Source organism: Impatiens glandulifera, chromosome 4 (assembly GCF_907164915.1).
Source record: "Impatiens glandulifera chromosome 4, dImpGla2.1, whole genome shotgun sequence".
In the NCBI taxonomy this organism is placed as follows: domain Eukaryota; kingdom Viridiplantae; phylum Streptophyta; class Magnoliopsida; order Ericales; family Balsaminaceae; genus Impatiens; species Impatiens glandulifera.
In genome coordinates, this window is record NC_061865.1 from 53,194,919 (window position 1) to 53,215,404 (window position 20,486).

The 20,486-nt window shown below is 30.3% G+C and overlaps 2 protein-coding genes, 1 non-coding gene and 1 pseudogene across 3 annotated transcripts; 2 read left to right on the forward strand and 2 right to left on the reverse strand.

Annotated features, from left to right (window-relative positions):
• The first annotated feature begins 909 nt into the window (after positions 1-909).
• LOC124936373 lies at positions 910-3,859 on the forward strand (annotated as a pseudogene).
• Positions 3,860-5,050: 1,191 nt separating this feature from the next.
• TRNAY-GUA lies at positions 5,051-5,138 on the reverse strand. Its single transcript is given in 2 exon segments — positions 5,051-5,086; positions 5,102-5,138. It is a non-coding gene; the product is annotated as a tRNA-Tyr (tRNA).
• Positions 5,139-8,911: 3,773 nt separating this feature from the next.
• On the forward strand, positions 8,912-10,815 carry LOC124936467 (3-ketoacyl-CoA synthase 6-like). The gene is made up of 2 exons (XM_047476969.1): positions 8,912-10,103; positions 10,441-10,815. Exons 1-2 carry the CDS (start codon positions 8,961-8,963, stop codon positions 10,813-10,815), a joined length of 1,518 nt encoding a protein of 505 aa, XP_047332925.1. The 5' UTR covers positions 8,912-8,960.
• Positions 10,816-13,827: 3,012 nt separating this feature from the next.
• On the reverse strand, positions 13,828-14,939 carry LOC124936291 (ethylene-responsive transcription factor ERF119-like). The gene has a single exon (XM_047476780.1). It carries the CDS (start codon positions 14,705-14,707, stop codon positions 14,063-14,065), a length of 645 nt encoding a protein of 214 aa, XP_047332736.1. The 5' UTR covers positions 14,708-14,939; the 3' UTR covers positions 13,828-14,062.
• Between the last annotated feature and the right edge of the window lie 5,547 nt (positions 14,940-20,486).

Below are 20,486 nucleotides of genomic sequence, written 5' to 3' on the forward strand. Positions count from 1 at the left end.
TATAATAAATTAAAAGTGAGGTTAGGGTATCACCTAACCTCATTTTCACAGTTTAGTTATAAAATATATATCAAATATATGTATAAAATATTTTATTTTAAGATTTTAATTTAGGTGTGGCTGGAGTCTACCCTAGCCCATACGTGGCTTCGCCCCTGAACCAGTTCATTTATTTGAATAATAATAACTTTCTTTTACTTTATAAATATAAATTCACTTTTTTTTAAATAAAATCATATAGAATTATAGAATTCAAATTATTAAATTAATAAAATTTTATTATTATAAATATCAAATAATAAGAATTTAACTAATATAAGAGTTACCTAAATTAAATTCAATAACTTAATCTAGAATAGTAAGATCCTATTTGAATAGTTAACTCGATATTTTAACAACTATTTTGATGCTACATTTTACTGGTGAACTCTTTTGATTATCAATTTATAATATTGTGCATATTCAGATTAAAGTAATATGTATATAACTTGAGTATATATTTTTATTGAAGAAACCAGTAGTGAACTAAGTTTCTAAAAATATATTTATTGGGCTTAAGCCAATTAAACCCTAAGATAAACTACAAATAATTAATTAAAGAAAAAAATATAAACATAATAACAATTTTAAAATAAACTTATAATTATATATTTTTAAGTTCAAAAGTAGATATTAATTTGAATGTTCTCTTTTAAAAATAAACCGTTAGAAGAATAAAAAATAACGGTGAATTGAAAAGGAGACTGAATTAATTAAATATATTTAGAACAGAGGTCTTCGTTATTGTTGACCATTGCGTGCTTAAGACGTGCTTTTTAAAGCGTGGATATATATTATTATTATATATATATATATATATGGCTCTGTAAAGAATTCGTCTTCTTTTTTCATCATCTTCTACTTTTTATCTCTCTTCTGGTTCACACTACTACTACTCTCTTCTTCCAGTTCTAGTTCTGAACTCTCCGATCTGTCTACACCGCCGGAAGATATGGTGGAAGGTAAAGGTTCAACTCTAGTTCATCTTCTCGTTATAGCTCTCAGCTTAACCGCTTTCGGTTTCTCCATCGCCGCCGAACGCCGTCGAAGCATTGTAACTATCTCTCTCCCTTACGCTTTCTCTTTCACTTTCACTTCATTTGATTCACCTTATCCTTAACTGGAACTTACTTAAAGTTTTTCGATCTCGCTTTACATTTGATTGAAATGGAAATCAGTCATCAGTTTCTTATGAGATCTAGTTTATTTATGAAATTCATGAGTTATGATTTGAGTAATTCACCAAGGAGTTAACGATTCTGTTTATTGATTGAGTTCAACTGTTTGTTTGCATTTATGATCTTGTTAATCAAATTGTGTATATATCTCGTTTGTTATCTCTTAGATACTGATTTTAAATTACTTGGTAGTTGTTATCTCATCAGATCTTACGTATCTGCTTGCATTTATGATCTCGTTATTCCTTCATTGTTCATCTTGTACTGATGATGAAATGTAGTGCTAGTAATTAACCACGGAGTTAACGAGTCTCTTCATTGATTGATTGAGTTCAACAGTTTGCATTCATGATCTCGTTATTCCTTCATTGTTCATCTTGTACTGATGAAATGTAATTCTAGTAAGTCTCCACGGAGTTAACGATTCTCTTCATTGATTGAGTGCAACAGTTTACATTCATGATCAAGTTATTCCTTCATTGTTCATCATGTATAGATAATGAAATGCAATGCTAGTAATTCTCTGAGTTAACGAGTCTCTTCATTGATTGATTGAGTTCAACAGTTTACATTCATGATCTCGTTATTCCTTCATTTTTCATCTTGTAATGCTAGTAATTCTCTGAGTTAACGATGAAATTGTGTATCTATCTCAGTCTCTTAGATACTGATTTTAAATTACGTGTTACCTCATCAGTCAAACAATTCTATCTATTTAGCTGATGAAGATATTACATATCTGTTTGATTAAAGGATGCATATAGGATTATATTCATGATCTCGTTATTCCCTCGTTGTTCATCTTGTACTGATGATGAAATGTAATGCTAGTAAGTCTCCACGGAGTTAACGAGTCTCTTCATTGATTGGTTGAGTTCATCAGTTTGCATTCATGATCTCGTTATTCCTTCATTGTTCATCTTGTACAGATGATGAGATGTAATTCTAGTAATTCTCCACGGAGTTAACAATGAAATTGTGTATCTATCTTGTCTCTTAGATACTGATTTTAAATTACTTGTTACCTCATCAGTCAAACAATTCTATTTAGAAGATATATCCTTTTAATTAAAAGGATGCATAATAAAATTATATATAGGTTATAATCATCTAATTCTTAAGTTTAGATTCTGCTTTACATTTGATTGAAATCATTCATCATTTATGAAATTCACTAGTTATGATCTGAGTAATTCTCCAAGGAGTTAACGATTCTCTTCATTGATTAAGTGCAACAGTTTGGATTTATGTTCTCGTTAATCAAATTGTGTATCTACCCTCATCAGATCTTACATATCTGTTTGATTGAAAGATGCATAATAGGATTATATATAGGGCATAATAATCTAATTCTTAAGTTTAGATTCTGCTTGAAACAGGGAACATTGAGAAATGATGAGCGCACAAACACCACCTACTGCGTTTACAGCTCGGATGTGGCAACTGGATATGGCGTAGGTGGATTCCTCTTCCTTCTGAGCAGTGAATCACTTGTAATGGGCATAACCAAGTGTATGTGCTTTGGAAGACCATTGGCTCCTGGCGGAAACCGGGCTTGGACCATTATCTACTTCATTTCATCATGGTGAGATTGGATAATGCTTTTAGTTGTATTGATTGAACAAATCTTGTTATCATTGTTAAATGTTAATGTATATATAGAGATTTATGGAGGCTAAGTTGAGAGCTTTCATTCAACTTGATTAGAAATCAGGGTTACATTGTTTCAATAGGAGATCAACTAGGTTAAGTTTGGGCTAACAACAAAATGCCCAAACATAACATATTCGATAATATGTACTAGCCAATTTTGTAACACTTTGATTTGGATCCTAGGTGAGATCAAGTTTAGAAGCAAAACTTAGATAGACATAGAATGAGAAATTCATTACCTATTAGAGTAGTAAAGTGACAATTTTAGGTTCGATTCCTACTAAAAATGTTTGGATTTAAATGGGTGTCATGGTTATGGGGTTGTGCTAGCCTCCCCGGGGATAAAACCCTGATCTCCAAGAACATGGTTATGGGATTTTTGTTTCTAGAAATATTGATGGTTAGTTTCTCATGTGTTTATTTTTGAACAAGACAATTTGATGAAAATTTAACGAAATTGGGTACAATATTGGGCAGGGCCACATTCATCGTGGCGGAAGCTTGTCTAATAGCAGGAGCAAAGAAGAACGCGTACCACACAAAGTACAGGGACATTATCTACGCTCACGATTTCTCTTGCGAAACGTTACGAAAGGGTGTATTTATAGCAGGTGCGGTGGTTTGTGGTTGCAACGATGGTTCTGAATGTGTACTATTACATGTATTTCACAAAGGTTACGAATCAGCAGGCAGCAGCAGCTCATAAATCGAATCGAATGAGTTCCAACATTGGAATGTCTAGCCGTGTATAAATTTACAAGGCATATATTAATTATGACCAAGGTTAGTTATTGGAAATGTGGGTATTATTATAATTTATAGGGTATCTATTCTATGGAATGGGATTTTTGAAGAAAAGTATTCACTTTGTTTGCTTAATGGATGGATTGATACATAAATTGACCATTTATAACAAACGGGTGTTCATTTTTATAACTATGTTGGTTTTATCTCAATTTTAATGAGAAATCTTCAAAGTTTTTACTCTTTTTTTTTTTGGCAAGATGTAGTTCATAGATTAGAATGAATCAACCAAACTAATAAAAGTATGTGCAAAAACATACACTAGCATCCACATTCCTTAGTGCATGTCAAACTTATGGTTATGTTTGGATTGATATAAATGGATGTTGACTAAGAGATTCGAGGTACTAAATACAACTCCATGAATAAGCAAAACGAAGGTAGCATTAATGATAAATATCTGTGGGGAAACCGCTAAAAAAAGGCGTTCTTCACCCCCTTCTCTCACATAAGGGCGGTTGAGGTACTCTGAGACTTCTATCTTTATGGCCGAGACAGGCGATAAGAAGAATCTGAACTACCAAAATTATCTTTCTAAAGTGCCTAACTTTCTACTTTGGTGAACTTACCATAATCACAGTTAATACTATAAGCGTACTTGATTATTAGTCGCATAATAGATAACACTATTAGATCACTTATAATTAAAAAAATGTGACCACAAGAGAGTTAAACATATAACCCACAAACATATTTATTTATTTAATTCGGCGTAGAATTTATTGTCTGACTCATGAATATCCACCTCTTGTTGGGATAGTCAGAATTAACATAAATGAGTTCGAATTTTCAAACATAAACTTACCTAATTTAAGAATTTAACTAAATTAACCTATAAACCGTTTTTGGACCAGCATAAACAAAAATAACAAGTTAAGACATTTAGGAAACGAATGGGTGTGGTAATTTTGAATCTCAACCCCAAAACACGACCTGAATTGAATGCGAAAAAAATCATGTTAGGTTCATATATTTTTTTTTTTGAGTGAAAATTAGGTCGACTTAATAAACAGGTTAAAATTGGGTCGACCTAAAATGACTCAAATAGACCCGATAATAATCCGTTTACAAATTTCTTTTGTTTAGTTTTGTGGTTTTTTTTCTACTCAGTACTCACTCACTTATTTTTTTTGTAATAAAATTTGTGATTTAACTTATTTTTGTTTGTGTTGATGTCATTTTAATTTGAAACAGAGAGATGTGAATTAATTACATCGAGTTGAGTTAGTTAAATCGGGTCAGGTCAATCACAAATAAACAAGTCAAGTTATGTTAGAGATTTTGACACGAATTACTAAACAAGTCAAGTACAGGTTAGTATCGTTCAACACGTTAATCTGTCAGCCTGAACCCACCAACCTAAAAGAAAAAAAAAATCCGACCTACCGGATTCGAACCAGTGACCTAAGGATAACAGCTTTTAACTACTACAGTCCTCCGCTCTACCAACTGAGCTAAGGTCGGTTTTGTGTTTTTAATATATTCATTGATTAATTGACAAATAATGTTAAAAGAGAATTTTGTTTTCAAAATGATTTATTATTTTTGAAATAGTCTAATATGATAAATACTTTTTATTAGATCCATACATTCCCCTCTTAGTTAAAGACTTCTTAAATTTGAGTGACACTTATAATTGTCATATTGTCTTTATTGTTATTAAATGAAATGTCTTATTTCTCATATTCATCAAGCTCAAGGAATTCTCTTAAAGGAAACAATCACAAATAAATAAATATTTATATTGGGGCTATAACTTTATATAAGTTTTTTTTTTAAAAAATAAAATGTATTTGGGGAGAAACAAAATGAGGGCTGAATTTATACAATTTATCTTAAAAATCACTATAAAATTAGATACATCAAATATTTAATATAAATTTTACATTTTACTTTTGTCTGGGCTTAAACATAGTAATTCTACATAAATTTGTCACTTAGTGCAAATCATATAAAAATCACAAATTAAAAACACCTCTGATTCATCAATCAAAATCATGTTGGAGGGTCATCTAAATAAATAGAACTTGTCAATTCTTTATCAAATAATTATTGAAAAGAATTCACAAATTTTTGTACTGTGAAATTGTACAACTCTTAAGTTTTAACACGACATTTGAATTAGTAAAAATAATATGTCTTGTTTTGATTTTCAAAATGAATATATATTTTTTAAAGTAATCTATGTGAAGATTCGAACTCATTTATATAATAGGTTAATTCTTTATTTAAAAAAAAAAAACTTTAGTTGTCATACATATTACCTGAAGAATAACATAAACTTATAGAATACCAGCCTTACAGAAAGAAGTATATGGTAATCCAATTTACAAAATATCATTGATCAATTCATCATACAATATCTCATATTTAGGAAACGAATGGGCCTGATGTCCCACATGATATCTTGTGCGAATGGGCCTGTTGTCCTAGAAGCTAGTAGACCTCAAACATGATGGCCCTTTGCATGAATGTAAACTCATAGAAACAAAAAATTATTTTAAATTGTAAGTTTTTTTAAAATATATATATTTATATTATTTGTATTCATATACATACTTTAATTAGTAGGGGTGTCAATTTTTGACCCGACACGAAAACACGGTCCGAATGGAATACGAACAAATCGGGTTAATGTAAATGTTTTTTTTGTTCAGGTTGACTTGTTTAACCTAATTAATAGACATGTCAGAATTTGGTCGACTTGAAATAACCCAAAGTCGACACGATAATCCTTTTACAAGTTTCTTTTGTTGAGTTTTGTCTTCTTCTTTTTTACTCACTCACTCATTTTCTTTTGTAAGATTTTTTTAAACAGATTTGTGATTTAACTTCATTTTTATTTTGTGTTTATGTCATTTTAATTTGAAACAAAGATGTGAATTAATTACATCGAGTTGAGTTCGTTAAATCGGGTCAATCGGGTTGGGTTCGGGTCAATCACAATAAACCAATCAAAATTAGGTTAGAGATTTTGACATAAATTAATTAACAGGTTAAGTTTATGTTAGTATCACTCAACCCGTTAACCCGCCAACCCAAATTCCTCCACCCAAATTGTCACTCCTAATAATTAGGTTAACAAATAATTTAAGGGAAAAAAAATTATAATTACAATAACAATTTGTAATATTTTTGAAAAGAAATTATAATTATAAATTTATTTTACTTTATAATTTTTTTATAAAATTGTAATATATGTGATTGTAAAATTAAAATAAAATCTCTGCCGAGCATCAAAAGGAGGTGGATACACAGGTCCGCAGCCTCTCTATAGTTCTAGGTTCGAGTTCATCAGACGACAAGTTCCGCTCGTCTAGTTAATTGCTTGAGTAGATTATGGGCTATGTGTTTAACCCAAGGGGATTAATCGCACACCGAAGAGGTTACGAAAAAATGCTCTCAAAAATATTTAAAATAAAATAAGTTTAACTAATTTAAGAATTTACATATTTAAAAGGAAAATGTTAGAGAGCGGAAAATTTTGACAGAAATTTATAGAAAAATGATGTGTCATCCCTCCATAGATTGAAAATGTAATAGGAGAGAGAATTTTAAAATTCTAATCCAATGAAGAGATAGACACATCATTTCCCTTAAACTAATTAGTTTATATTTGAAATCTTAAAATTTTAATTATTATGGACATAATCAATACATTCAAAATTAATATATATTTTTAAATGTTATTAACTTGTAAGGTGCAAAATTAAAAATTTATTTTAAATTATAAATATTTATTTCAAAAGAATATTAATTGTTATTAATATATAATTAATTTAAAAAATAAATAAAAAATTACAAAAATAATAATTAAAAAATCATTATTTAAATAAATAATAATTTAATTTTTAATTTATAAATACAAATTCACTTTACTTGTATAAAATCAAATTAATTTATAGATTCATAAAATTTTATAAATTAACTCAACATTTTAAATATGGACTATATTAAAATCATACATTCTAAGCCAATTTTAACTAGATAAAGAATCATGTTTTTATCTTGTTTATAATTTTTATAACACACCTTTAATTGAAATGACCTAAAGATTAGCCAGAAAATAATTGATTTTCTTTATTTTGGATGGATGCATGAACTAAATTAACTTGACTTTTAACTTACTTTATAATTTGTATATTCAATCTATTTCTTAAATATAATTACAAGTTAATAAAATAAAATGACAGAAGAATCAATAATATTAAATCTACCGCTATAAATTTTGCTTCAGTAAATAGATTTCTCTGACTCTAAATGGACCCCCTTCCTGTTTTCACAATAATTAATATTTGACCGTTGAATTCGTTTTTCAACAAATAAAATATTTAAATATTTTTGATAAAAAAAAATATAATTTGTTACATAGAAACGTCATGTGAATGTAGAAAAGATAAATAATAATACAATAGTTTTTCTTATCTGATCTTACTAAAAAAAAATATTGAGTTTCTCCATCAAATAAGTTGGTTATTATATCATTTCATCAATGGAACGAAATTAGGATTTGAAGTTTGAATAGACTTAAAAATATTTTTGGTGAGCTTAACAAAATTGTTGGTGTGTTCGAAAAATAAAACTAAAAAAATAAATAAATATTTCATCAAGCATTAGATTTAAAAAACCAGAAAATTAGAGAGTAATTTAACTTCTTTTCTTTAATATTTTTTATGGACTTAAACTCACCTTAATCCTAATATTGATCCGTTGTGCGACAACAACAATTTCAAAAAAAACAATCTGTATATTATTTTATTGTTTAAAACCCGCAAGTCTAATCACATGGTATATATTTCTAACACCAATAAATGGTTCGCGACATGACATATTATTTATGCTCAAAGGATAATTTCAGCAACACCCCTACAATTCAAACGAATATAAAGGGTTGTCTCCTCCTCATTGAAGAACATCCAACATGATTTATCATTATAAGAAATCCATTATTAGTTAGAATTAAAATCACACTATTAATCACATCCCCACACAAAGTAATGAAGTTTTATTGGTTAAACTCACATAATTTCTCCTAACAAAACACATTCCAAACAAATTTATCGAAGAGTGAATCACATGAACAATTGATCGATATCTCTTAATCGCATTGCATCCTCGACGATAGTTCAACCATTTGTTACCCACTAAAGATAACAAACTCTAAAAATTTATCTCATTTAAATCAACTTTTTACCATATGTATATTTGTGAAAAACAAGTGTTTTCATTTTCATATAAATTTACTATATTCATTTAATACCATTGGTTCCTCTTCTACCACTTTAAATGCTCTGCCCCTTTCCTTCATTATCACTCTCCACATGCAATCTCTCCCTGTTTTCCTTTCTCATACACAAAAGAGAGAAAATGCCAGAAATCTCCATTTCCAACAAGCTCAAGTACTACTCAAAACAAATTTACCAATTCTTAATCATCAACCAAATTTCCTCCTTTTTCATTCTTCTATCCATCATTCTAACATCATCCCTTACCCAAAACATCAAAAACATTTCTCTCCTCCTCCTCATTTCCTCCGCCGCCATTCACCTCATCACAAGGCAATCATCCGCCGTCTATCTCATAAACCACGCATGTTTCAAACCTCCATGGACATGTCGTGTCCCCTATGCAACCTTCATGGAACATGCCAACTTGATAATGCATTCTCAACCACAAACCATCGATTTTCAGCTCAAGATCCTCGAAAGATCCGGTCTAGGTGAGGAAACTTCCTTACCACCCGCGATCCATTACATTCCACCCGAACCAAACATGGTCTATGCCAGAGAAGAAACAGAGCTAGTCATATTCTCCGCGGTTGATTCTTTGATCAAGAAAACCGGGATCTTGATCGAGATTATCGATGTTTTGATCGTGAATTGTAGCCTTTTTAATCCTATACCATCGTTCTCTTCAATGTTGGTTAATAGGTATAAGATGAGGAGTAATGTTAAGTGTTTTGATCTTTCGGGTATGGGCTGTAGTGCGGGCTTGATATCTGTGGGCCTAGTCCAAGATTTACTTCGGGTTCGGCCCAATTCATATGCTTTGATTGTTAGCACTGAGATTATCACACCAAATTGTTACATGGGCAATGACCGTTCCATGATGCTGCCCAACTGCTTATTTCGGTTGGGCGGTGCTGCTCTGCTCCTGACGAATTGTTCGTCAGGGCGAAACATAGCCAAGTATAGGTTGACTCGGCTTGTGCGGACTCATAAAGGGTCTCATGACGGGGCGTATCGATGTGCCTTTGAGGAGGAAGATGACGAGGGCAAACTAGGAATTTCACTATCGAAAGATTTGGTGAAAATGGCTAGTGAGGCTTTGAAGAGTAATATTGCGACAGTCGGGCCAATGGTCCTTCCGATATCGGAGCAATTATACTTTTTGGTCACACTTATACGTCGAAAGGTTTTTAAGATAAAGGTTAGTACAACCAAGCGAAATATTTTTACAATCATGGTTAGAATTTGTATTTATTTAGTTTTGTTGTACTAGTATGGATTAGTCTCTGAAAAAGCATCTCATTTAAAAAATAATAATAGCATGAGTGCAAATGGTTCAAAATACATTTAATATAATATGTTAGTGTGAACAATTAATACTTTTTGTGACACTTATAGAAATGTTTGTACTTATAATGGTAAAAAGGTGTAATGTTTATTTTTCCAAACATGGTTAAGATTTTACTCTTTATATGTGTGGTTTCCACTCCCATTTGTCCAAAATGCATTTACATAATATGCAATTTTTACCTATATAGGTGAAGCCTTACATACCAAATTTCAAGAAGGCTTTCGAGCATTTTTGCATCCATGCTGGTGGGAGAGCAGTTATCGACGAGCTACAAACTAGACTAAAGTTGACAGGGGAGGATGTGGAGGCATCGAGAATGACTTTGCATCGGTTTGGAAATACATCGTCGTCCTCCATTTGGTACGAGCTCAGCTACACCGAGGCTAAAGGAAGGATGAAGAAAGGAGATAGAGTGTGGCAAATAGGATTTGGGAGTGGATTCAAGTGTAATAGTGCCATATGGAAATGCATTAAAACTATCGACGAACCAGAAGATGATAACCCTTGGATCGATTGTATCTATCGCTATCCTGTTCAAGTGCCTGAAATCGTCAAAATATAATCACACGAAGAATAATAGGCATATGAAAAGACAAGATTTTAATTCGTTTTTGAAAAAAAACAATTTGTTAATTATCAATGCTACATTGCTTAGATTTCTTCTACCAATGATTAATTAAATATGGAATAGATTTTTGAATTAACTTAATATTTATTCATTTGTGTTGTTCTCTTATTGTTTATGAAGTATATTGATATTGTTTCTTAAAAGTATAGGGCAGAAAAATGAAGGTTATATTGAGACAATAATATAATCATACAACCCATCGGATACAATTATTGACCTTTATTTTATTTTATTAATTTATTATTATTATTATTATTGTGCTCATGGCCACATTAATTAATTATTTGTTAAATTGAGGTCCATGCTTATGACTATGACCAATTGAAAATAAATGCTTTGATAATATTAATTTTTATCTAGAAAAAATAAAAAAATAAAAAATAAAAAATATATGTTTTTAATAACTATTACAAATAAATTAAAATAATAAGATGAGATCATTTATATTTACTGAAAATTTGTCCATCAAGAGATTAGGAAGGTAGTAGTATTTTTAATACTATTAACTAAAAAATAGTCTTATCTAGTAAATTATATATGTTCAGTTTTTATTAAAATATTTTAGCTTAATTTTAAGAAAAAATCTTCATATTATTAATAGTTTTATTATCCAGTTTAGGATCAGTAGATAAGAGCAATTGACAATCTAGAGATCTAGGTTCGTACATTTCACTTTTCAGATATTGGTGGAGTGGTCAACTATTTTTTAGAGGATTTAATTTGAAATATATTATAGGAAAAAATTATTTTTCTTGAAAATAACTAATTTGTAATTGTATGTTTGTATATTATGGTTTTATTCTGTTTAGGTTATTGAAATAACCCAAACAAATCAAACATCATTTTATTATTACTTTTATTAATTATTACAATCGTTTTTTTACTTAAAAAAATTATTACCTCTTTAAAATCATAAATTATTATTATTTTTTCTAAGAAAAATCAACTAATTATGTCTAAATAACCTTATTTGGTATCTGCTATTTAAAAAGTAAATCATCTCAACAGAATAATTAAACTATGTTATTTATATTGTTAAATATTATAAAAGAAATAGAAATATAATGTAATAATAAATTGAATAATAAGTTATTTAAAAACATTAGCATGTATAAATATTATTGAATTTGTAATTAAACAAGGTCCAGAAAAGGATAAAGAGATCAGAATAATAAAGACGAAAGAGATGTTGGTCAAATGACGCAATATATATAGTTTAATATAAATTTTCAAGGAATAAGAAAATATAAAACAAAACATGATTGGTTGGTTGTTGACATAATAAAAATATAAAAAAATCTCATATCCATTCACTTTAATAATTTTAATTAGGTTTTTTTTTTATTCAAAATTTAACACATTATTCCTATTATCTTTATTTAATATATTTTTTCTCTCCTTTCTATCTCATATATTTGAAAGATAAAATATCAATAAACTTTAAATAAATAATTTCTAAAAAATCAAGAACAAATTTAAGGATTTGAGTTAGAGTAGATTTAAAAAAAAAAAAAAAAAAAAATAGGCTTTAAAAAATAATAGGAAAATTATTGATAAAACTAATATATAAGCGTGTGATTGGATGATTGAAAAGAAATAAGTTATTTGAATCGATATGGGATTTGTAGGTAAGGATGACAATTTGAAATTGTAATGTGTAATCAAACCTAATTGTTCCGTTTGTGGCAATTTTTTCTCGGTTTAACCGATAGTTAACCGGGATGGGACGGTGATGATATTTGTGTCATATGCCCGATCTCACCTCAATTTTGCCTCGAACACGATAAACACAATTAAATATATAAAATCATTAATATATTTATTTATTTATTATATTTTATAATAATTGTAAGTTTATTATTTATAATAATATAAAATTTCAATATACATTATTAAAATAGATATTATATTAAAAAAAATCGTTTATATAATTTTATTGTATAATTTTTATTTTAGTATAAACGATGCCCCTAGAATTTTTCGAAACCGAACGAAGCAGGAATAGCATTAAAATATTCCCGAAGTAAAAATGGGACAGGATTGTAAACGCATTCTCCTCTCCGATTTCAGATTCTACCCAAATTTTTAAAAACTATTTATTTATCATATCACAACTATTTTTATTATAATATTATTTAATTTATCAACTAAAATTCTTACTTTATCTTTTGTTAAATTTTAAATAATATTTTTTTAGTTAACCAATACAAAAATCAAATCCTTGTTTTCAGACAAGTCTTTGGTAAGTACTAAATGTTATGTTATATTAGGATGTAAATGCGTGGAAGTAACATTTAAATTATAAAACAATCAAAATTCAAAACATATGTTCTAAGCCTTCAAGCCGTGTCAAAGTAAAATAGGAAATCAAGTTGGAAGAACGTGATGATCTTCTCTTCTACATAAATTCATTATTTCTTCTCATCCTTTTTGCTAAACCAATCAAAATAAAACATCTCGAGATAATGCTACCACGATCCACCCACCGCGATTCTTAGTAATAATCGAACAAGACATGAAACAAAACATAAGGATCTTTAAACCCTGTCATACCAAAAATTGGAAATGCCAAACTAACATGATTCAAAGTTAGGTCGACAAAAATTCAAACCCGAAGTTTGGCCAATGACAGGTCATGAAAAATCGAAGACACTTTAACTATTCAGACATAGATAGAAAAGGAATCCAATTAACCACATAACCAAATCAAACTACCTAACCATAACTAAAAACAAAAAATAAAGCTAACCCATGTTAGATCTTCCTCATAGCTCAATCTGAAGAACCTAACCTATTTGAGATCAACATTTATGGTATAATCTTCTATACAAGAATAAACCCAATCATGAATTTCATTATTCATCAATCATTAAAGAACAACAACAGCAAATTGTATGTATACAAGCAAATCAGATCATGAATCAAACTAATTCAGAGAAGCATCAATGGAGTTAAAACCTATGAATTGCATAAAAGAGAACAAAGGTTCTTCTTCTTCAACAACAGTATAAAAAATGAAAACTACAACAAGAACATGATAAACAATTTTTTTTGTATTTTCCTAAATCAAATGAAAATGGATCCTAAGATAGTTAACAAAGTTGAATAGCCGATAAGAAATTGAATAATCCTTCATCATTAGCTACGTTGATTGATATTCACAGTACACGAATTACCCAATTCAAACACTTTTGTTAGCCGCCAAATTCTTCTCAATATCGCAAATTGTCAGATCATCAATGTTGCTAAAATCACCCAACAAGTCAATCATGCAAACAATTGAACCAAGCTGCCATAACGGATTCTCTTCAAATTTGATCTGTTCATGGCTCTTCTTATTATCAATCTTCACATCCTCATCTCCTCCATCAATCACCGCGTTTTCAAGAACAGACGAAGGCGATACAGCAGTTCGAGACTTCTCATCCAAATCAGCTTCAGCTTCAGCCCTCCGTCTAGCAGCAAATTCAACCACCTTAGCAACATAAGCATTCTGCGCCTCCTCAGCCGTATCGAAAGTCCCCAACCAAAGTCGAACCTTTTTAAACGGATCACGGATCTCCGCAGCCCATTTCCCCCAAGGTCGACGACGAACACCTCTAATCCCCTTCCCATCGCTCCGATCCACCTTCTTCCGCTCCTTACGCTTCATATTGTTGTCAGATTCAGCAGACCCATTTGAGGATAGATCTAGATCGATGCGATAGACAATTCTTTTCGGCAATTTAGCTATTCGATTGGGATTTGAATTGGGTTTCTCGCAATCTTCATCAGAGGAGGAATCAGTTGCATATGGATCGCTGCAGATAACTCGAACTTTCCTCATAATAGATTAGTACTAGAGAAATCAGATATATAAACAGAGAAACTAGTGAGAAGAATAAGAAATCACAAGTCTAGGGTTAGGGTTAATGTAAAGATTACAACAGTACCTATACATATACAGATCTAAATATACAACATATATATACAGATATGGGTTAGATTAGATATAAATATACATGATGATCATATATATGATGAATTAGTGAGAAATGATGATGAACTTGAAAGAGGAAGATGAAAGAAGGAGATAAACTCTGACAAAGAAAAGGATTGGCCTTGTATACAAGCCAGATAACTTAACACGTGCCAACTTATGCTTTCGAATATGCCAGCGAATGGTTTTATTGGGCCTATGAATCTTTAGATCATTCTAGAAGTAAAACATAATATTAGGTTTTTATGTCTGGTCCAAATAAAAGAACATTGTGACTTGTGGACTGGTTATAATGGGCTTTAGAAGTTTCAAATTTTGATATGTGATAAATGGAAAACTAAGCATTTCTTGTTTGATCACATAGTTAAAGGTTGATTAATGTAAGATTATTTGACAATAATATGTATTTTTCATTATGGACACACAAAAAAAATTATTATTATTTTATTTGGGATCATAGGCAAAGCATAAATAAGGATTCCCTGGGATGAGTTTACCACAAAATGGAGAGAATGGTGTGATCTGCGGAGAGAGAAAAGAGTGAAGGGAGGAAAAAGAAAATTAAATATTAAAATAAAATATCATATATATAATTTTTTATTTCTCTTATTTATTAAAATGACATCGTTTTGATTTCTGAAATAACAAATGAAACAATCTCTTGTGACAGCAGATCCTTACTTAGAAAGAGAGATAGTTGTCCAAATAGTTGATCCCTTAATAATAGTGTTCTTGAATCTATGAATTAGAGTTTGGTTGGGCTTGAAAAAAATTGAATTGGGTTTAAGAAATTATGGATAAACGAGCAGACGTAAATTTTATCCCTTTTCTAGAACTAGAAAAATAAATAATGAATTAAATTAAAATAAATAAAAAATTCTAGAGTTATGTCATATTTCAACGACAAAAAAAAATTCTTTTCGAGGTTGGTTGAAGCTTATCTGAGCCTTAACCTAGATACGTCTCTAATATTGACGTCGTTACGTATATGATGATGTCATTTGTGTGACGAGGCGAACAATACAACATTCAAACTTGTTTTGCATTGTAAGGTGGTGGTTTCTAATATTAATGGGATTCAATGGCATTGTAAGGGGTGGTGGCTTCTATTATTAATAGGATTCTTATGATTGTACCATGAGAGACTATTGGGAGTTTATGGGAGATAATTGCCAGCAAATTAAACCATTTTTTATTCGGCCTATCCACTATAGATTATTCTAGAAGAATAAGCCCAGTATAAAACTATACATATTGGGCTCATTTGGTCCATTGTACAAATTTAAAATTTAAAATATTGGGCTTCTTTTTATGGCTGATCCAAATTTCAGATCAATTGTTTTCTTCTATAATAAAAATAGAATCATCCAAATAAGGCCTATAATTAAATTTGTTTCTTACAATCCTTAAAGAACCATTGTGAGTTGTGGGACTGGTTATAATGGGGCTTCAGAGGTTTCAATTTGTTATATGTGACAATTGGAAAATGAAACATTTCTCATTTGACCACATATTTAAAACTTGTTTAATGTAGGATAAATGATAAATACATATTGACTGTGTTTGAAACAGTGAATATCTTAGTGAAATATTGATTTAGATGAAATAATGTTTTGATTTTTAGATAATTATTTATATTAACAAATTTAATAACATTTGTTCGTTCAAATTCAGCTTCACTTTAATTCCGTATTTTCAAACAAGTCCAATATATATTTTACATTAAGTACATAGTTTTATTTTTTTTATTTCGGTTCATAGCCAAAAGCATAAATGAGGAGCCCTAGGATGAGTTTATCACAAAATGTTGAGGATGTGGTCAATATATATGGAAGGAGATATCGTTTTAAAAAAAATGGTTATTCCTTATTAATAGTGTTCTTGAATCCATATCAACTAGGGATGGATCTAGGAATTAGATTTCAAGATAGACTTAAAAAAAAATTATGAATAAAACCAGTAGATGACGTAAGTATTGTCATCTTATTAGAATTAGAGAAAATTTAGTAAATTAAATTTAAAAAATAAAAAATAAAATTAGGGTGTCGTGACAAATAAAATTTTGGAGTGGGCTCCTAGCATATAAACATAAATCCAACCCTTAATACCAACGTATATGATGTCTATGTTCAAAATGTCAAATGTCGGTCGTATGTGTTATGAGGCGGACAATACAACATTCAAACTTTTTTTTTTTTGGAAAAAACGACTTAGCGTCATTTCATTAAAAATTCCCAAAAACGGGAAAAAAAAAACACGAGTTTAAGAGATCATTCTAGACAGGCCTAGAATGATTTTGAAGTCGTAATATTCTGAATAAAAACTAAAAAGCTAAAAACGTAAATGAATTATTTGTTTACAATGCTTTCAATTCTAGTGAGTTTAAAAAACGGTAAATTCCAGTTCCTGCAGATATTCCAGTACTGCTCCGTGCTTGGAATTCTTCTCCACGTTCCCGCGAGGGCGCTGCAATCCAGTACAATATCTTTACATAACTCGTCAATGCTCCTGCGGGTTCTGTCATATACCCTTGCATTCCGTTCTTGCCAAATGTTATACACCACTGCTCCAAAGCCACACTTGAACACGCTTGTTGCAAATCTATTTCCCTTGGCTTTGAGTAGTGCTGCTTCTTTGATTTCATTCCATTCGCTCGGGAAATTGGTCAGCTCCAAGCTTTTATAGAATCTGTCCCAAAGCTCCGAAGCAATACAGCAGCTCCCGAATAGGTGATATATGGTTTCTTCATTTCCTATGCATAGAAGACAGCTCGCGTCCGGGATGCTCATATACTTACTGATACGATCACGAGTGCTGAGTCTTTCCCAGAAGGCGAGCCATAGAATGAACTAGTGTCGAGGGGTAATCTTCGTTAACCATACAAGAGGAGCCCATTCTACTTTCTGCGCTTTTTCCCGGATTACCTCCCATATTTTCTTCAATACCAGCTTCCCATTGTCCTCAGCTTTCCATTCATGAATATCCGGTCTGTCGTGTAGTTGTATGTTACTTATATGATCCAGTATCCTCTTTCCTTCTGGAATTCTTCTCAAGAGCAAGTTCCAATTCACGTCTTTGATGTCTCTGATTTTCGCTTTTGCGTAGTCCCTTCTGATACGAGTATTTTGAAACTCCTCCTTGTCGATGATAGGCTGGTTTTCAAACCAAGAGTCATGCAGAATAAAGTGTCTTTCCCGTCCCCTGGTCGGATGTCATAAAGATCTGCAATATCGCTTCTTAGTTTAAGAATCTTTTTTAGAGACCAGTTCATACCTTCGTGAATTTTGCAGGTCCAGATGCTGGTTTCGTGTTTCATAAACCTCGTATGCACCCATTTGATCCATAGTGACTCTATTATTAATAAGCATTCGAACTTGTTTTGCATTGTAAGGTGGTGGTTTCTATTATTAATGGGATTCAATGACATTGTAAGGTGGTGGCTTCTATTATTAATAAGATTCAATGTGTAATTATGATGGTACCATGAGAGACTATTAAACGTCTTCTATTTAGTTTGATTGTGTTAAAATTAAATAAAAGCTATTTGATTGATCAGTTCTAACAAGGAAATTAGAATAATCTAATATAATTTATTGAATGAATAATATTTATAACCTTAGATAGATACAGCGTGAACCTAATTTTAGAGGCATACATTCATCTCATTTGTAATCCAATTTAAATTTAATTTTTTTTTGTATCAGAACCTTATATCGATATGGCGTGAAACCTTAAACCATTGCATTAGCTCTCAGCATCAGAGCCGACCCAATAACCTTTCGAAATGGAAGATCCCCGTTGGCAACAACCACGGTAATAGTTGTGGAACTACTGGAGAAGACAACCTTTTGTTCTGATTGATCTTTCTTTCACATTCGACCTGAGGTAAAAATGAACTCAGTTTATCTAGTATTATTCTATGCCTCCAAAAAGTTTTGAATGAATCAAAATAATAATAAAATATATTTCATGTACGATTTATAAATTTATTAACTTGTGAAAGTGCTAATTAAAATTCCAAAACATGAGAAGACTTTGTGTGCACTCTTTGACACAAGTGATCAATTAAGACTAAATCAAAATCAAATCATTCATTGTATTGAACCACTTTCACATTATTTAAAATTAAAAAAAAAAAAATCATCTTTTTTTTTAATATTATAATTAATTGGACGGTTCTCCTTGCATATATTTAATGTTGACCAATGTTTCGATCTAGGAGATTTTATTTACAGATGGGACACACACAAGCTAATGTCAATGGTATCTTAACCTAACAATCATTTATCAAATTCATGTTCCTTGAAGACCTAAAACAAAAGTGTATGCAGCAATAATACTTTATTATAGAGCATATTTAAAAATGAGAATTTTCTATGTATAGTTTTGAATCACATTTAATCATTTGCAATTATTATTTGATTTAAATTATTAATGAGGTTTTAAACAAAAACAAAAAAACATAGTAAAGAATATTGAAATACATATTTCGCTTTATATTATCTCATTTAAATTAATATTTGAATTAGATACTCAAAAATTAAAATCATTAAAGAAAATCAAATTTTGTGTCTAATTATTTCCAAACTTTATTTATTTATATATATATATATATATAGGGTTGCAAATGAGCTCTTGAGCCTCTCGGTAAAGCTCAACTTGAGTTTAACTTTGATCAAGTTCAAGTCGAGCTCGAACTAACTCGTTTAATATTCAAGTCGAGCTCGAGCTCATATAATACTCAGAGTTTGCCCAAGTATTAGGCTGCCTCGTTTAATATTCAAGTCGAGCTCGAGCTCATATAATACTCAGAGTTTGCCCAAGTATTAGGCTGCCCCAGCCCTTAGTAGGATAAAAAATGATTTTTTTTTTTGTTGTCATATGTCTAATTTAAAATATTGTTTTTGGTGAAATTTGGACACATAACTTTATAAAAATTCTTAATTTTTATTTTGGACCACTATGCTACAATATTTTATAATTAAAAATTCAATAAATTTAACTAATTATTTTATTTTATTTATTAAATGGATTGCTCTAGGGGTGGGTGTCCTGGGAGGTGGGCTGCCCTAGCCCAAGAGCTATTCCTACTTCCCAAGGGTCGCCCAAGGTCGACCCTGATAATATTTGTTCGATGTCTTGTCGAGTTTTTTCGAACATAATAATAAATAATATTTTTTTTTATTTTAATATTAAAACATAAAATTTAAAATAATTTTTTTTTCTTCACAAATATTTAAAATTTTAATTTTAGTTCAAGTTTTTCAAGTTTAGCCGAATTTGTAGGTAAATATTTGAGTTAAGCTCGAGCTCAAATCTATAAACTTGTTCATTCTCGAGTTCGAGTTAAGTTAAAAAAATACTTAATCGAGCCGAGCTCGAGTTCGGCTTGACTCGTTTACCGCCATTGCCTCGATAAATGAGTTAGTTTTTAAAATTTGATGTTTTTAATATTTTTAAAATAAAAGTAAGAATGGTAGATTTATAGTTGTTTTTCTTCCAAACATGGTATGGTAGGAGTTATGACTTGTACTTGTTCTAGGATAGTTTGTTTCCATAAGGACTTTATAGCTCTTAAATTTGATTTTGAGTTTGAGCTTACATTTTTAAGTGAGTTGTTAGTGTT